The sequence below is a fragment of the Dermacentor andersoni genome, chromosome 6 (genome assembly GCF_023375885.2).
Source record: "Dermacentor andersoni chromosome 6, qqDerAnde1_hic_scaffold, whole genome shotgun sequence".
Taxonomy (NCBI): domain Eukaryota; kingdom Metazoa; phylum Arthropoda; class Arachnida; order Ixodida; family Ixodidae; genus Dermacentor; species Dermacentor andersoni.
This window is the reverse complement of record NC_092819.1, coordinates 72335909-72355151: the sequence shown is the minus strand read 5'-3', so window position 1 is coordinate 72355151 and position 19243 is coordinate 72335909. Positions and strand designations below refer to the sequence as shown.

Sequence of the window (19243 nt, the reverse complement as noted above, 5' to 3'; positions counted from 1 at the left end):
TCTCTCTATCTCAGGCGCTGAGCCGTGCTCCATAAAGGGCTGCATAAGACAGAACCTCCACCTCTCCTGAATCTCTCTCTCTCTTTCTACCTCTCGTGAACGCCTTCTCTCGAAACGGCCCTCGCAAACTTGTTTTCTCCTTCCTTTCTTCCCCGTCTTTCCATCTATCCCTCGCTCTTCACAAAAAAAAAGGCGTTCTCTCCCTACCCCTCTCGGCCACTATAAGGGCCGCGGCGCTCACTCGGCGTGTGGCTGCATTCGCGAGACGTCGCTCTTGCGCTCGGTCGCGCGCAAATAGAGAGCGGGAAGTTGGGAAGGCCATTTGCTCTGCGGCAGGGACTTTCCCGCACGGAAACAAGCTTGGCTCCACGCGCTTCGTTTCATTCATCTTGGATTCGCCTTGCTTCGTCGGCACGCGATATTTGCAGTAACCCGAGAGACGGTATTACGTTGGCCGTGTGCTACGGCACTGTGAAGAACTCGGGCAATCAGAGAAAATAGGAAACTGTCGGCCGTTTGACATCTTTGCGGCAGTGGTGACGTGTTGTGACAGCGGCCAGTGGTGCCCTTTGGTGAAGGAACATTGCCAAGGAACTGTGATGCAAGTGATTGGATCAATTCCGGCGAGTGTCCTAATGAACTGTGTTGCGCGTGATGGTAAGCGACAGTGACGTAGAATTTCGCAGGCGGTGGATTTCTTCTGCATCCGGTGTTCACTAATATCCAGAGACTGAGTGGGATCTTGCATGCGTTACCGAATGGCTCCGTGACATCGTGAATAACATAGCCCCTGAAACGCTAGCTCCCTTTAGGGTGACCGCAGACAATGATGCGTCAAGCTGACGGACAAAAATAATAAGGCATCCTAAAAACTCCCATACGACTTCATGTTTTCGTAATAAACATGTATTGCTAGTATAGCTTTGGTAGCTATACTTTCGATATCTTTACAGCAAGAGGAAGCTTCGCAAGGAGGCATCGCATTCTGCTCTTTCATTAGATCATTGAAGCTGCGTGTATTTTATTCTGATGTTTTCTTTACAATTTTATGTAAAGGCGTCGCGGAGCCAAAAGAAAACTATGAAAGACAGCGTAAATCTCCCCGGAAAATGAGATTTGCCGCTGCTTTTTAGAATAGGCTAATATTTCTACAATATTCTCAAGTTTCAGTGCTGCCTTTAAAAAATGACAACACAGCAAATACTGTTTTAGCAATAAACTGTATATATCATCGGAAACTTCCGGTTCTTGAAGTACTGCGCACCGCTAGAACACGCTTAGATTGAGAGCGTCGAGAAGGAAAAAATATACAGCGATTAAAGATTGAAGCACTTCTGATCGTCAGATTTCAAACGCAGCAGCAGGCCGTATCGCAAGACGTGAACTTGTACCAGCGAGCGGGATTTCAAGGAAAGAAGTTCCCGTTGGGAAAGTGTAGTTCGAATATTTCCTCTCGTTTATGCTTTTGCACACGCCTCGAAGACCGAGTTGGGACCTCGTCTATAGAAGAGCCATTGAAAGAGGCTTTCGTCCATTTTTTGTCGCAAATCCTAAGCTTGAACATGACGTCCTAGTCACGTATTTCAACGCATTACATCTAGGGATATTGCCCGAGGCGGCGATAAAAGGCGGTGTGCGACGTTCGAGAAGGAGTTCTTTACACTGACAGCGGGGCGAGGCGTATACGCACAGCGTGGGCTCTGCTTCAACGACGCGACATGGACTCGGGTCAACTGTCTAAATCAGCCGTCACCTGGGGTGAGGGACGGCACCGACTGGCGGTTTTCGTCATAGCCATCGCAACAATCGTCGCCAAAGGACGCGGAGCAGGAGGCGCGCTACCCGCCGTCATTCGAATTGGTGAGTGCAGCTCTGTTCAATTGTGACATGTTCTGTTCTACACTCTACTCTCACTTTCAATGCCTAGTTTTTATTTTCAGCTGGCAGCTGCGCTAACGAGACCTCAACGGGAAATTTATTGCATTCTTCTCGAGACGGGGGGGGGGGGGGGGGGCGAACGCCCTTCTAAGTAGGTGACGCACAATAATCAGGGCACTTGGTGGCCTATGCGAGTAACCCTAGGTGGACAGCAAGAGAAGATACACGTAGCCAATGATAGCAGTGCCTTGGAGGCAATGGCGATATCAGGACAGCTACCGGTGTTTCATGTTCCACGCTGTCGATGGACATTGCTAGTTCCAGGTTTCCATGAAAGGCTGTTCTCTTGAAGAATGCCTAGTTCGATTAGTCAACACAACTAACATTTAACCTATTTTTCTTCTTTAAGTTATCACAAGTACAACAGCGTGACACGCTAAACTAAAAGGCAGCAATTCGTTGTACTTCATTGAGTAGAATGGGGAAAAATGTTGAATTGGGTGAAGATTGCCCAGCTCGAATTGGGCGTAGCTGGCCACGATGGCATAATATAAGTATACCTATCCTCTCTTTTTTTTTTACTTGAGAGTTGTTGTAAGGTTTGTCTCTGTCAGGAGCCTATGTGCCAACATCTTGAATGCGCTTTATTACTACAACAATTCGCGTGGGACTGCTGACGCTGGATTACATATTATTGTGTTTCATAGCGAATGATTAGTTTACGCAGGAAGGCGACATTGCAACGCAGTCCTTGGTTCCTCATTATTTCGAAAATAGTGCTGCCGATGGTAGCATGATGCATGCCACGGGCTGGAATTGAAGCGGAACTTGACGTTCTCGCAGTTTTTTTTTTTTTCGTTGCCTGAGAGCATTATAATGTGAACTAAGGCAATAAAAGCAGCAGCGAAAGGAACAGTGCCAAAATAATAAAAAATACGATATTCTCACTGCACAGTCACCATATATATGGCTGCAGGTACCGGGATAATAGTGCGATAACAATGCGAGAAGAGCTTGCGCGTCGCCTGCCATAGCCACGAACAGCAACTCATATAATTTGACGCTGTGTGCCGTTGATTACGGGGCGTCCTGTCTCGAAAATGATTGTAGTAGTTCAGGATGCTCGAATGGCTCTACACGAGTGAATAAAAAGTTGCTATAGTTACCATCGACTAAAGTAAATACCCCACGAGGCGTATATGAGCGTGCTTGTCTGTGTACTATATGAGGCTGTCATTGGTGTGTTTGCGGGCCTGTGAAGATGTTTCAAAGCGCGCGCTTTACTCGTCCAAACCATTGAGATGAACCAGTGATCGATCGCATGTTGTGGAATGTGGAAATCTCGTATTCCAGATGTTTTGTCGCGGGTTCTCCACTTTTTTTCAGAGTCTGACTTGTGCGACATGCGCGCTTGCATTCCGAATTCGTTGCAACGGTGAGGGTAGGTTTTCGAACGAGAGTTCAAACCTCAACAGTTTCACTTTAATGTACAGTGTGAAATCAGTCCTTGATGATTTAAATACGAATTGTAATGCGCGAAGCAGTTTCGTCGGTGGGCGTTAAAGACACGTGTCGCTTGTCTTTGGCTCGATCAATGGTGTTCACACTGAAAAGCGGCTTCAAATTAGTGCACTAGACATCTTACTGCAGAGCCTTCTATGCGCGCTGCCGAGACGGTGTGCTTGTTACCCCAGAAAGTCGCACGTTTCTAGCGCAAACGTTTGACAATAAAGAAATATTTCTTAGCCTGGTTGTGTACAGGGACATATTCTCGATATATTAATGAAAAAAAAAAGGCAGCGTGTGTGTTTGTAGCTTCCTTTTGCATTTAGGAGTGAGTTTACTTATCAAACGGTGTTTTAATTGTTTAGGAAAACTTATGTCAACTGAAGCGCCCTATGTATTATAGGTATTACAACATGCGTTCCTTTCGATAAACGCCATAATTAGGCGGCTATTCTAAAGAATGAAGCCAAATTCATATTGGGCCCTGTCTGTGACAGTAATGAAGAATCACTTTTTGTCTTTAGAGAAGGCCTGATCTGTAGCTTGTTAAATTGCACCATATTGCCAAAATTCACCACCCTGTCGGCTGAGAGTGGCTGTGGGGATGCTGCAACCTCCCTTATTACCTGAAAGTGACAATGAAAGGGGCCAGAACAGCACCCACAGTTTGATTACACTCTCCCGGCTTCCGTTTAGCTGCTGTGGCACAGAGCTCATCGCTTGATATTAGCGTATCGCATTGAACCTGGTCATCTTACGAGACGGCATGCTGCCGTATCCAGGTGGCGAGCGTTAGCGACGTGCTCGAACTACCATTCGCGGAACGAGTGAGGCGATTACGGCTGTCAGCTTCCCTAAAGATTTGTTCATCTGAGCTATGTGCGTTTCTCGTTACGCTTCCGCAAAGCTCTGCATCTGAGACCAGGATTATGCCTAATCTCTGCAGGAGTCGAGATGGACTGAAGAAAATCGATTCGTGGGCATGTAGCTGAGCTAAACTGACATGTTTTGTGGTCTTTCTTTTTCTGCTTTTTTTCTTTTCTTTACGACCTGGTGCTCCAGAGGCGTTTAACATGGAGGACGTGGTCGAACATCCTGGATTACCATTGACTACCATGGGGGTTTATTTCGCGCCTAATTTACACACGGAACTGATTTTGTCTTCTGCGCCCATTGAACCGAAGTGGTAACAAATTTAAGGAACCGGCCCAAACTGTGCTGCACTGTAGTAGCATAATGTCTATGGCCCAACTCGAGGTCACGGATTTGATTCGCATTTATATAGGGGTGCAATGCAAAAGCGCCCGCGTACCATGGATTGGGTGCGCATCAGAGAACCCCAGATGGTCAAGATTACCTCAGAGTACCTTCCTACGCCGTTTATTGTAACAATATCGTGTTTTTGGCATGTACAGCCACAGAGTTTAATTTAGGTCTAACCCCACACCCGGTAGCATAATTTCGTAGACCCTGAGCCATCGCCAGTGTTTTTAGTACAGAAGTATAAGCAGATGGTTTCTTTGTTCGAACATGACGCACATTATACGCACGGTAAAGTAAATACGGTTAAGGGAATTTTTTTTTCTATTTGAACCTCTATGTTGGTAGTTGCTGGGCTTCTCGTAGACTTCATCGATTTAAAAAGAAATATCGCCTAACACAAAATGATAATTCAGTAAGGGCGAAGTCCCGCAACCACCACTGACACTTACTACTCAGCAAAGCCAAATTCTCCTATCCGCACACATTCGGTTATATGTGACTTCACTAGCTACACGAGAACGGAATGGAGTATATGGGGGCATAAACGACAACGCCGACGTTGACGACGAACTCAAAACTTGCCGGGGTCACATTTAGAAACAATAAATAAGGAGGTCGTCCAGCTACCAGTACAGAATAACTATTAGGATGTCAAAAGAACCAGGGGCGTTAGCTCACTTTGCGTGCCGCACTTTTTGATACTCGTTTTCTTGAAAGTTATTCCTATTCAGCTTATTGTCAGCAGAGTAAAAAAATCGCAGCGTTCGCTGTAGGTCAGTTAACATCCCGTGTGCCAGGAAGTAAACGCATTCCGTCGTTGTATGTAAAAGCTAAGTAAACAGATTGACGCTATACAGAAGTCTTCTCACAGTTTTCAGAAAAACAGAAACTTCCCTGCAATATGTTTTTACTTGCAGCAATGCATAGTGATAGGAACACTTATGCCCTAATTCAGGGAACACTCGTGCCTTAAGCTTACTACGAGTCCTCATGACGGCCTCGAACGTCAAGACCAGTTGTTACGTTTTAAGACGTCTTTCAGCAGGAACTTTACTGCGGTACACCAAATAAATGCGCGGCAAAGCGTCAACTCATGAGCGCCACATGGAAGCAGCAAAGTAATTTTTTATTGAAACAGAAACAAAAGCATTGTACATAATCACCTTATGTTGGTGACGGCTACTCCTTTTTGCAAGGTGGAAAAAACAATATAGAAATATATGTAAGATAATGAAGGGAAACCACGTCATAGTGCCCGAAATCCATAGCACATAGTCCTATCAATATAGAAGTGAAATGAAAATTGCACCACAATGAGTTTGTAAAGAAAGTCACAAACACACACAAGCGGCCTTCTTGTAGACTGCGATGAGCATATCAACAGATCAGTAATTACACAGAGCGAAATTAATGCGCGCACAGAGTACAAAACAAGTAAAACACGTAATATACAAGCGCTAGTAATTACGAATAAAAGAAGCAAGTGACCAGTAAGTGCGATGTCTCATACATGTTAAGGGTGCCTGTCTCTTCGCAAAAATAATAGCAAATAAGCTATATTTTACAAAATAGCAGCCACCGACCGAACTTCACAAAGAAAGGCGGTCTTACGGTCGGCACCTGGCCGGTTTTTCACTCGTGGCACCCGCTTCCCGTTTTTCCCCGTACAGTACGCCATTTCGTGTTTTTTCTCTGCTCCCTGGATTGGCACATTGCAAGCCGCATCCGAAGCAATCTCTCTGGTGCTCATACATAACATTCAACTCAATTGTCGCAAGCGAATTCATTTCTAATTCGCGAAAGTTTTCGTAGTATCCCTCAATAGAATAGAATTGGATTTATTGATAGGAAAGACAGAGAGGTCGACCTGAGCTAGTGCGCTCTAGTCTGCTACTCTGCACTGGGGAAGAGGGAAGGGGAGTGAAAGTACTGGGATGGAACCCAGGATGGGATGGGATGGATCCCTCAAAGTTATGTACATTGTTGCCATCTAGACTCCTACACATTGGTTTGTTCGTAGTTACTGTTTGAGATTCTTCAAAATAAATTATTTGAAAAGAAATTGAATATTTTCTCATTCTTACATAATGCCTTGAAATCAACTTTAATAATTCAATTTGTATTCGGCGTCTTGCCCCTTTATTTTGTCTTGTTCTTGTCTTCATTTGTACGTGCAGTAACTTCTACAAACAAGCACACCCTAACTTTTCTCCCATTTTCCGCGTCCGTCTTTCTTTCGCGGAAAAGGTGCCAACTCTAGATGCATTTGCGCGCAAACTTACACACCTTTCAGACGGCAAACTCGAACACTCCGTAATCCCTAACCTGCCCCTTCAAACCTTACACGCGTTAGCGCACGCTAATCGATACGAAACTCCAGCACGGCGGGCTGAGTGAAAGCACTGATCACCTCTTACAGCTAGAGGAGCCGAGGTTTGCGCCCAAGATCGATCGCTGCACTTACCAGTGAGCGTTAGGTCAAGATAGCGGTGGACGCGTTGGATTTGGCAAGTGCGTCGTAGTCAGGAATGGTGCATTCCGCTGACGTTTTCAAATAATCTCAAAATTCTAACGGCAGGGTAAACGTTGCAGCATGTTCAAAAAACGAGCATGACCCTCTTGCGTAACTAGTCCATCGGCAAATTATGCAATTGTTTATTAAACGTGCATAAAAGAGAGCAGACTTTATCAATTACTCCTGCTCTGCACTCTGCTACTGCCACAGCAGCATTCGCCCACAGCGACGCCCTGCATCTTATTTCTTTGGTTGTCTTTGTTGCCGGTTATTTCGTCTCCTTACTACGAGGGATCGATAGAAGCCCCAGTAGTTGGTGCGGTTCTTCAGGGTCGAAGGATGTGGTTGTGAGGAACATATAATTTACACTAACATTATTGAGCTGAAACTGACTCTAACGTTTAAAAGGTAACTACAATATGTGATAGTACCCGCTGTGGTTGCTCAGTGGCTATGCTGTTCGGCAGCTGAGTACGAGGTCGCGGGATCGAATCCCAGCCACGGCGGCCACATTTCGATGGGGGCGAAATGCGAAAACAGCCGTTTACTTAGATGTAGGTGCACGTTAAAGAACCCCAGGTGGTGGAAATTTCCGGGGTCCTCCACTACGGCGTGCCTCATAATCAGAAAGCGGCTTTGGCAAGAAAAACCCCATATTTAATTTTTAATATGTGATAGCAATGAAATGGTTCTGGGAAATAGATAATTCCTCACCTTTGCTTATTTGCGGTGTACGTAGCCACCTTTAAGTGGGAATGAGTAGTGCATACCGAGAAAATTCAATTAAACACGCGAACATACTTTAGCGTTCAGAGACTCCTCTTGTCTAAGCAAATTATATTTGCTTAGGTAAGATATGTAGCTTCGAAACACCTTTGAGTCTCAATTCTTTGGCGACATGCTCATGGTAATCTTTATTTTTCTTTGTTCGCGACGGTTGAACATTTTAAGATTTCGATATATTTTATTCGGTTATTCTTGCTATGCCTTCCTTATTTTTCTTTGTTTTATGTGAAACATTCACATTTCTTTGCTTCCATCACGCAGTGGGACAACAATCAAGGGCCTACACGATTGACGTTTAAAATTTTAAAGTCTCATCAATCAATTCTTTTCTATTCAACGTTTATGTAAATTGATATGTAGGCCGCATGTGATGAGGCAGTTCCTCTGTCAAAGTTTTCGCGCTTTTAAGGGACCGTATCCTTAAATTTAATGTCCCGCCTGGAACTATCAAGCAGACTCCGAGGCCAAAACTTCAACAGATGCCACCTAGAACACATGAGGTATTTCATTTTTTTCTTGTACATTAGCAGTATTACAATATAGGCACTCGGCGCCTATGCATACTGTAAAGTACTGTTTAAACTAAGTGGCACTGTCGTTGGGACGTCGCGGTTGGCACAGGCGTTGTGGATGCCTTCCACGTTGTTTTTTATCCAACAACTGGATTATCGGTGCACCCTCTATTGTTCGCATGCGTTATACGTGAGGAGTATCGTCACCATAATTGTCATGTACGTTTCCCTGTGCTGCTGAACGGTGCTTTAAGAAGCGTAACAACAAATTCCTGCATACACACCGCCAGTCTTGTAGAGTGCAATTTCTAAACGATGGACATAATGTTATATCGGCGGCCAGTACAGCTAGTATCGCTCGTTATGGCCTCATAAATACGTGCACAGGTGCCACTACTCTATAGCAGTCCGCGTGGAGCGCAACAACTTGCTCTATATGTCCGGCAGCGTTGCTGGGAGGTAGCTGTGTGGTCAGCGTGCTTGTCTCCCAAATGCACATTCCTTCACTGGTAGGGGCTCGAATGCCACTGGAGTCGGTCGTAGGGAACTTTTGTTTTTCTAGCCGCTAGTGACAATTGTCAGCTTAACAGAATGAACAGAATGGACGGGCGGACGAAAGGAAAGCAAGCCTAATCTTGAGATGTTAACTGCTCTTGCAGTAAAAAAAGAAACGCCAATACATTAAACGAAAAATAAAAATTAGAAAGTTCATTTACCAGTAAAAAGCTCAAATGAAAAAGTAAACAAATTATTTGAAAATATGTAAATTTCATATGGTGGTCACTGTAAGTCGTCATAGTTCCACTCAGTATCCCTCATAAAGGTCACAAGTGGGCAATAACGTGATCAGCATTCTTTCGGAACCTCAGCCAGCTTGCTATATGTATGTATACATGTATGCATGTCGGCGCCTAACCTCCTTCATATTATCATCGGTCAATGCGTAGTCTATGGTTAACGGGTTGTGCTAAGGGACCCGGGCTCAATGTCCACCCCCTGGCCAAATTGCGTCGCTGGGTATGTAACACTGGGTGTGATGATGAAAAAGGCGACAACGACCACGAAATATTTAGCAAGGCTGAAACGGCTCCGACACAGGAGCATTTTTCACAAATTAGACCAAAATAGATAATTCAGGCACTTGAGTATGCCGCATGACTTGTCCGAAGCACCTAGCGTTCGATGGTGACAAACTTTGTCGTTTCGATTAGGAGTGCCCGTCATGGTTTCAACACCAAGCGACTCTACATAAACGCACATGTTTCCATTCTCTTCTTTCGCAATCACATGATTATATATTAGCTCATCCGTGCAATTTTGATGTTGTGTATGTAGTATTCTTGCAGTTGTGATTGTTTATTATGGTATGCTATGGGCGTGGAAGAGCAATCAAATAATTCATGGTCGTGGTCTGTAGCGGCCACGTGCAGAATACAAACCTCGCTGCAATTTTTACTGGATTGGTGTTATTCACCACGCAGCCCCATTAGTGTAATAAGTATCTCTAGCTGCAAGAAAAATTATCCAAACCGTCTACGGTGTTCAGAACACGTCTCTCGGCTTCTTTATATACAATCGACAGATGAAACAGCTTTCAGAAGAACTTGCTTTATGCGGAATAATGCCTTCAAGAACTGCATACGACGAAGCCAAGTAAGAGTCGCAGCTTGGTTCATCGACCCTCCGACCCCAACGCACAACCCGAGTTCTCAGCGTATTTTGAGGCCGACAAACCTTTATCCTGTAGAAAAGACAAGGCATTTTATACGCACCACATGTTACAAGAAAAACTGTATGGCTTCCGGAAAGGACGCAGAAACAGAGAGAATCTTAACGTGCAACCCCAAAAAGAAGTTATCCCTAGAGCGTGAAGAAACAACGTCGGCAACCAGACAAAAAGCAAAAGCTGGCCAACAGGGCTTTGTTGCTTTACACAGGTGCTGTAAAATTCCTCGACTTGGTATACTTCGGTGCCATTTCGATGCTGTTCTTATATTTCTGAGTTTATGTACGCGCTTTTGCTTTCCATTATTTTAGTGGTTTTTCATATTTCAATGAGAATGTGTAAGCCGGTGGGAAGCGCACGGTCATATACATAGTCTAGTGCATGCTCACTGATGCTTTCGTCTTTCCCTCCCTGTCTTTTCCGGTATAAACAACTTAACTTAAACAAACACGCAGAGAGAGGAAAGAACCCAGCTGCGGTCTTCTTTCAGTGCAGCGTTCTCACGAACAAAGGAAAATAGCTGAGAACAAAGAATAACAGCGGTGCGAATGCGTCATTACTCGCCAGATTTCCAAGTCGATGAGTTGCCATGAAGGTAATAAATAAAGAAGCGTAGCCTGAAACTTCAAATTCTGGAAGCTAACCGGCAACGGAAAGTTGCTTACCTGCAACACCTGCTTCCCACGGCATGTTCTGTAAATGCTCTGTAAAGCGTAAATGCACCGCAGTTTAGCCGAAGCAAGCGAAGGACCAAAGTAACAGCGGGGGAAACCCGCCGTGGTGGCGTAGTGGCTTTGGTGTTGCGCTGTTAAGAGGAAGCTTTAGCTCGGGCCCAACTCTGATGCGGCCTATTCAAATACATGTAAAATGTAAAAACGTTTTCTTGAGATAACCCCTGGACCGATTTTAATGAAAATTGTTGCATTTGAGAGAGAAAGTTAAATTCTAGTGACTGTTGGAAGCGGAATTCCGATTTAGGGCTTGAGTTTTGTTAAAAAGGTTTTTAAATATTCGGCAGTTTGAAGAAAATAGAAGCACACAGTTTACAAATTCATAGCTCTGTATCAAGAACAGATATCGCCGTTTTGTAAACGGCATCCATTAGATCATTCAAAGCGGACAAATTCGGTATGTCATTTTATATCTTAAGTGAATTTCTTGTGTTGTTTACAGGGGTTCTGCAAAAGCTGTATTTACATTTTATTAAATATTTTTATATTCATGTGTAGCATATCAATTTTGTCCGCTTCAGATGCACTATTAGATGCAATTCACAGAAGAACTGTATTATCATTTTTCGTTGTTGAGTTACACAGTTGTAAACTTGATAGTTTCATTTTCTGAAAGCTTTCGATTTTTGCCAATTTTTAATAAAAAATTGACGACCTAACTCAAAAATGCGAAACGAGCAGTCACTAGATTTTAAGTTTTTCTTCTAAATGCAACAAACTTCTTCAAATTTGGTGCAGTAGTTGCCGAGAAAAACGAATTCTCTTTTTACATGTATTTAGATAGGAACACCCGAGCTAAAGCTTCCTCTTAAGTCTGAAGTTGCGCTATCGAATCCCAGCCGCATTCCGATGGGGGCGAAATGCAAAAACTCTCGTGTTTCGAGCGTTGGGTGCAGGTTAAAGACCCCAGGTGGTCAAAATTAACCCGGTGTCCTCCACTAGGACGTGCTTCAGAATCATACCGTGGTTTTAGCACCTGAAACTTGAGAACTTTTTTTAACAGCTGAGGAAGATGAACGCTGCTTACTGGTAGAAAGTTGCCCGCCTAGAAGTCAGCAAGCTCGGTAGGCTTTTCTTAACAGCCCGCTAAAGAAGCAGCACTAGAGTTTCTTCATTAGGGATGAAGCGTTTTGTAGCACGTATGGATTCCTTGTTTCTTTTATTTATTACCTAAGAGAAACATCATCTGTATGTGATAACACGTACCAGCACTCGAGAAAGAATTGTAGGTAAGCAGGATGTACATATTTCACACCGCATTGCGTTGACTTTTCAATCTTCCTCTAGTTATTGCAGGATTATTACGCCTTATAACTAAGGTAAGATTGCAGAGAAAGATTTCGGGTTCTCGTAGACATAAAAGATGGCGCATGTGTATATTTTGCATCTGCATGGCAGTAGGGAATGTTGTTGTTGCCTTAGCCATTTTTTTCCCAACCTTTCTCATAATGTTGTCTTTGTTCCTTGTCTGGTCCAACTGCTACAATAAAAATATAACATCTGCGTCCTAACATCATAAAGTGCTGGTTCTACAATAAAAGTTTATTCCTCCTCCTCCTCCCTGCGTCCTTGTTACCGGCGTCGCTTGTGGCGTTCTTAACCACCTGTCTGATGCGCTGGTCTCTGTAATCTGCAAACATGTAGCGACATAACTGCTTCTGTAATACTTGTTTTTTGTTTTTGTTTTTGTAGCTATCATACCGAGCAGTTTGGTTTGCGTTACATGTAAGCTGTTCCATCCTAGCGTAACAGGCAATTTTTACCGAAAGAGCTCAGGAGCACACGGTTTATTTTGCCATTGACTTTCCCAGCTAGCATTCACCTTCTTTTAAGTACTGCATAACGGTGCTTTTTTATATGCAGTTCAAGTTTCGGCGGTCATTCTTATTACAGCGAAGCTATGAAAGGCTAGTTTCCAGAGGATCGATGTCCATAGATGAAAAACCTTGGGCTGATCTATAAGACAGTGCAATACCTGGCAGACCCGTGGGAGAGGTGAAGCGGACTTCAAGCACTCCGTCCACTTGCGAAAATACGTTTAATATCGTGGGTCTAAATACAACCCGTACCAAATATTAAGCTGATAAGAACACACACTACACTTTAACATGTGTCGGCCATGTCTACGTCCGCACCTCCCTCTCTTGATTGGCGTTTCAGGCGCTTGCGCACCTCCTTTCCTTTTTCTTCCCCTCTCCCGTGGCGGCGGTCCCGTCGAAATGCCACGCGTGTCTAGTTTCCTCCGACTTCTCGGGTGGCGATCCCGTCGTCTACGCGAGTGTATGTAAATATCACGGTAAGTAAGTCCGTACCTATGTTCGAAATTTTGGGACGCCTCTGTGGCGTATGCTAAACAGCTTCGCTGGTCATCCAGCTTCAACGAGTGGAAAGGCTCATTATTTTTTTTTTTTGCAGCATATGTACTTATAGATGCGCAGCAGGTATCGGGTTATAGCTATTTTTCACTAACCGATGCCCCGGTGGGTTGACCACTGTTTCTTATTAGGAACAGCGAAAGAGGTACCTTTTGCGAACCAGAGACGTCGGCAAGTATAATCTTCCGAGCCTTTCAGGAGGGAACAAGGGCCAGGACATTTGTGGTTGTGCCGCTTCATAAAAGATGACACCTAGAGACAATTATATTTTGCGACTCTATTATAAGATGCCGTAACTTCTTCAGGACTCCTCCCCGTCGAGTACGTACCGGTTAAAGCTAACGCCAGCTTAGAGATGCCAACATCATGCGCGTTCAAACAAAGTGGCAGTCTGGAATACGATTATATACATTGGGCTCTGCGAAATAGGTGGAGTAAGTGGTGTAAGCTATGACGTGAGCGAGATGGCTAAGCCCATTCAGAATATGCACACTATTAATTTAGAACATCGATGACCATGGCAAGGATATCTACAATTCCTGCTCGTCACAGAGACAATTGCCCTTTGTTTGTGAATATTGTGAATTTCACCGAACATTGAAGGAGTTCACCAAGCGCAGCAAATACATGTGGTTGCTCTCATAACCTCGCGGTCCACGCGTGGCTGGCCACACAGTAACATTGCTCGGTTCATGGAATTCTGTGCAGTAGGCACCATCTGTCACCCTGTATAGATACTCAGTGTTTTGACGAATGCCTTAAGCCCATTCACGCCCGTGGCACTTTTGAAGGTACGGAACCACATTTAGTTCTAGAAAATTACAATATGAACATACCATTTTCCTTAGTTTGTTATCTTTATCTGAATGATCGTGCCTACACAAGAACATTATAGTTATATTTCTCAGCTGCATGTATTTGATCTATTCGTTGCGAAAAGTGTAGAAGTCCTGAGCACAGCAACTACTGCTATGTAATTCTTTAATGAAGTTTCTTCTTCTTCTTCTTCTATTTTTGATCATGCTTTGTATTTGCTTCTCGAAGCGGATTTGCATGTGCAAGTTCTTGAATAGAATGCCGTAAATCATGAATTCTATGCCTTGAATCATCATCATCATCATCATCATCATCATCATTATTTATATCTACTGCAGGACGAAGGCCTCTCCCTGCGATCCCCAATTAACCCTGTTCTGTGCCAACCGATTCCAGCTAGCACCTGCGAATTTCTTAATTTCATCACTCGTAGAGCTCGGACCTTAAAGTATAGCTCTGGGCTGTCCATCGGGCCCGCGACGCGGTGGAGGGGCATGGCCGATCTGTCCCGTGGGGGGAGCGACACGCTGCGCCCTAATCGCGCGCATCGAGGGACATCAAGAAAGTTATTCATCCATCCATCCACTACCCCACCTAGTCATCTGCCGTCCTCCAATGCCCTTCCCTTCTCTTGGCACCCATTCTGTAACCCTAATGGTCCAGAGGTTATCTAACCTACGCATTACATGACCTGACCAGCTCCATTTCTTTTTTTTTAATGTCAATTAGTATATCGGCTATCTCTGTTTTCTCACTGATCCACACCACTCTCTTCCTGTCTCTTAACTTTATGCCTGACATTCTTCGTGCCATCGCTCTTTGCGCGATCTTTAACTTGTTTTGGAGCTTCTTTGTCAGTCTCCAAGTTTCTGCCACATATGTCAGCACTGGTAGAATGCATTGATTGTACACCTTTCTTTTTAATGATAATGGTAAGCTGTCAGTCAGGATTTGACAATGTCTGCCGAATGCGCTCCAACCTATTTTTATTTTTCTGTAAATTTCCTTCTCGCGATCAATGTCCCCTGTGAGTAATTGACCTTGGTAAACATACTCCTTCCCAAACTCTAGAGGTTGACCGACGATCCTGAACTCTTGTTCCCTTGCCCGGCTATTGATCTTCGACCCCACTCGTATCATCAATCATTTGATGATACGAGTCCTCAATCATTTGTAGTGACTCGCTCCCGGTGTTGCTGAACAGGACAATGTCATCTGCAAATCTAAGGTTGCTGAGATATTCGCGTTGAGGTTACTCCTAAGGCATCCCAGTTTATTGGTTGAATACTTCTTCCAAGCACGCAGTGAATAGCTTTGGGTGTGCAATGCAGTCTTATAGCGTCGCAAGAAATTGTATGCATGCGTACTTGTATGCTGGACGTGTTTGTTTGTTCACCAAGCACAGGTGAGAATCTTTAATTTGTAATTTGGTGAAATACCTTTTGCTGGTTACAAACCTTTTACAAACTGTAGCAGTTATAAATGGGTAATAACCAGCACATACACAGTGGTACATTTCCTCTCGGTTGCTTTCTTGCCATCGGCATAACGACAAAACATAGAGAAAATAGTGGCAATGACATTAAATAAATAGTGAAGCCTCCCGCAGGAAACTGAGGTGCAGGAAACAAACGTTCATATTTCTAGAATATTTTTTTATAAATAACCATACTTGGTGCATCATTTCATAACGAATGGCAAACTTAGAGGAAATAAGAAACTACAGGGGCCATGCATATTTATCTGCGAATTTCAATGAGCTATGAATAAAAAAAAAATTGGGCAATATGCATTCCGAAACCAGAGGTGAACCGCATCCCTTTATATGTCAGAAGCACCTAACAAAACTGTCACCGACAAAATGTTTAACAAGGTTACAATAGAAGCAATAGGCTCGCACCGCAAGAGAGGCCTCCGTTATGTGGAATATTTCAACCATCATTGAACCGACTGCTTGGCAATATACTTTGGTAGGCCTGCACCACTCGCAGAACTACCACTCAATAATTTACAGCAATTAATACTTAAGTACCACATATGTCCGAGAAAACACCAAAGTGCTTACGCATAACCTGCTGAAATCATATGTCACGCATTTGAAAGGTAAAAACACCTCTAAAACGAAACAAGTCTTGCCACTAAAATGTTACCTTTGCCATGAAAGGCTAAGCGTGCATGTATCAAGTTTAAGTTGACCATTCCCGCTAACACCCCCCTACCTCCACCCACCACTCTTTTTTCAAGCTAAAGCATACCTTTGAGCATCTGCATCTTGTTTCATTACCGAACAGGCCCAGCGTGCTTTACAACGTACTTCATCGTAACATTTATAATATCAAAGTGCAATTGTTAAAGCTTTCAATAGGCTGTTGCAGTGTAAAAAAATGTCATTGGGTATTAAATATCAAGATAATTCTGCGTGTACCTCATGGATGCGCATTATTGTGTGAATCAAGTTTAGAAGGTTATGCGATGGTGATGTCTTTTGCAATCCAAATGAATATACATGGCAGCGCAGATCAGTCAAATGTTACACATTTTTCATTATTAATTATAAAAATTCCGCTAAAACATTTTATGTGCTTTTTTGCGGAAGGTGCTGCAATTTTGGATTTGAAGCCAGTCGGTGCCGATGGTCAAGGCAATTACGAAGTGCACCGAAGCAAACTGGTTTGAATATATGCGTCCAGCAGATATCTTCTAGAAGCGGAATGAATTATGTTTCAGTGTCATTTTCCCGAAAAACATTTCTGTATGAAAGTGTACAAGAAAGTTTTTTGTAGCACACTTTGTAGCCATGCACCTTGCAAGTGGTTGCACTCAAGAGATTTCAACTAAATTGTCGTGCAAAAAGCTTTGACAGAGGGCCGTCGGCTCTGCAAGTATATGGCATTAGGCGTAACGGAGAAACATTCATTTACAAAATTTAAGTTTATGCAGGCAAATTATTCCTGACTTATACTTTAAGAACAACGCCCATAAGCAGATGGGCAAAACCTACGAGCAGGAAAAGGGCATCAGACAAGGTGAGCTAAAAAGCTGTGCAATAAGGTTAAAAGTTCACTAAATGCGAACCCTAAATTGTGCCTGATTACGCGGCGCTTCTTTTTTTGTGACACAGGCCTCTATACCCGCTTTATTTTTGGTCGTAAACGTCAACAAGTCTAGTTTATGCTGAGTGGGAGTAGCAGCGCCGAGAAGAGACATCTGCAATTTACGCCACGGTGTTCTAATACGTGCGCCTGTAAGAAGTATTTATCTTTTTTTTTTTTGCTTTGCGATTGCACGAAACCAAGACAGAAATACAAAGCGACGACCACGCAGGCGTTCCCGCGGAAAGCTTACCGCTTTTTGTGCACACCACAGAAACACGTTTGTGCCGTGTTCCTTTGGTTGACATCTTCATATCATTTGACATAGACCACAACAAGAACAAGAAAATATGTTCGTTCCATGTACAGCGAAACCGAGAGCTATGCCCTCGGAAATGCTCGACAATGGCGGGCGTGACAGCACTCGCCCACTCTCAGCTGCAAGTACTTTTGCGCCGCAGACGACGAAGGAGCTCGGACAATGAAACGTGTTCCCTGTGCCGGGAACCGTGGTCAAAAAGAAAACAAAGGTCTTCTCTACGACTCCCTCGTATGTGGCCACGGTTATTTGTCAAAGCCATTTGGTACCCCGGATTCATATATCACGGTTGTTGTAATGGCGCTTTTCGTAAGCCTTGCAGTCCATATTTCTTGTTAGCTTTTTCCGTTATCACAAATATTTCTGGTTCCGAGTCATCAAGCAGGAAATTTATTTATTTATTTACGTCAAGCTACTGCAGGCCAGTGCTTGGCCCACGCAGGAGTGAAATCGTACATTCTGATATAAATAAAAGGATAAAAAGATACACTTTTAACAGCACGTAAATACAAAACGGAAATAATGATACATAAAAACATACATAAAACATCATTTTAGCAAATAAATCGACGTTCTAGCGCACCACCAAAACCTTGTGAGGCAAAAAGAAACAGATGGAGGGAACTAATTCCATCCTTGCGCTGTTCTAGCGAAAAAGCTTTATTTAAAACTGCAAGTTTTCAGCGGCAAATATGCGGGAATGCTTTCCGCGGGAAATATTAGAGAAATGCAAGGATGTGGGGGCGTGGCACTTGGTTAAAGGCGCTTGCAAGTGAAATATTGGCTCACCCATAAAACGCAAGTAGGTAACGTATACTTGTTTGTTTTGGCAGTTCACTGTACTAAGAATCTAAACCGCTTTTGTTGAACGATTCTTTGACCATTTGCCATAGGTAAATACTTCTTTCTTAATTTACAAACGCACTCGTATCAAGATTGTGCCAATATATGGGAAGACAAAGTTTGTTTTTGACAGCGCCGCTGTGGCCTTTTGGTAGCTTTTGCCTGAGGATATGCAAATGTCTCAAGTGGAAAAAAAATACAGGAACGCTACGTCCGGTGAAACAATACGTCTTATCGAAATCAATTGAAATTTGAGATTAGCTTCGCTTTATTCCTCTTTTTTTATTGCAAGAGATATGACATGCTTGTTATGCAAGGAGTCGATCATGAACTATCAGGGTAAGTAAGGATGGATACAAAGACACAGAGGTAAAAGGTGTAGGAATCTGGTTATTACCATGTATCTGTGCATTTGTGTGAAATGAATACTCTGAAATATTACGAAGTGCGAAATATAATTATGGGCCTTCTTTGGTTTAGAACAGTTGCTTTACGCACAGGGTAAAAAAGAGATAAACTTAGTGACAGTGCGTTCAGCATTCTCGAAACTGGTAAAAATCACGTTGTTTTTTGTTTATCGGGGACCCGTGGTAATATTGCAGTGGGTCGTATTACAAGCAGGCTAAAAATGTTCTTCCTCTTGATGCCTCTAAAGCAGATTTATTAATGTTGGATTTCAGTTCTCGCTATTTCTGGTTTTCGCACAAAGAAAAGCAGAACCCGCCGTGGTTGCTCAGTGGCTATAGTGTTGGGTTGCTGAGCACGAGGTCGCGGGACCAAATCCCGGCCGCGGCGGCCACATTTCGATGGGGGCGAAATGGCATAGCACCCGTGTATTTAGATTTAGGTGCACGTTAAAGAACCCCAGCTGGTCGAAATTT

At 43.6% G+C, this 19243-nt stretch overlaps 1 protein-coding gene and 1 pseudogene across 1 annotated transcript in view; one reads left to right on the top strand and one right to left on the bottom strand.

The window, feature by feature from the left end:
* Nucleotides 1–224: 224 nt before the first annotated feature.
* The window catches only part of LOC126522374 (glutamate receptor ionotropic, kainate 2-like), a 118421-nt gene continuing 99402 nt past the window's right edge, over nt 225–19243 (top strand). Inside the window, exon 1 of the mRNA XM_050171112.3 lies at nt 225–1860. Within this exon, the coding sequence (XP_050027069.1) occupies nt 1719–1860 (142 nt within the window). The 5' untranslated portion in view covers nt 225–1718. The remainder of the gene's footprint in view (nt 1861–19243) is intronic.
* On the bottom strand, nt 12859–13038 carry LOC126523103 (U2 spliceosomal RNA; annotated as a pseudogene).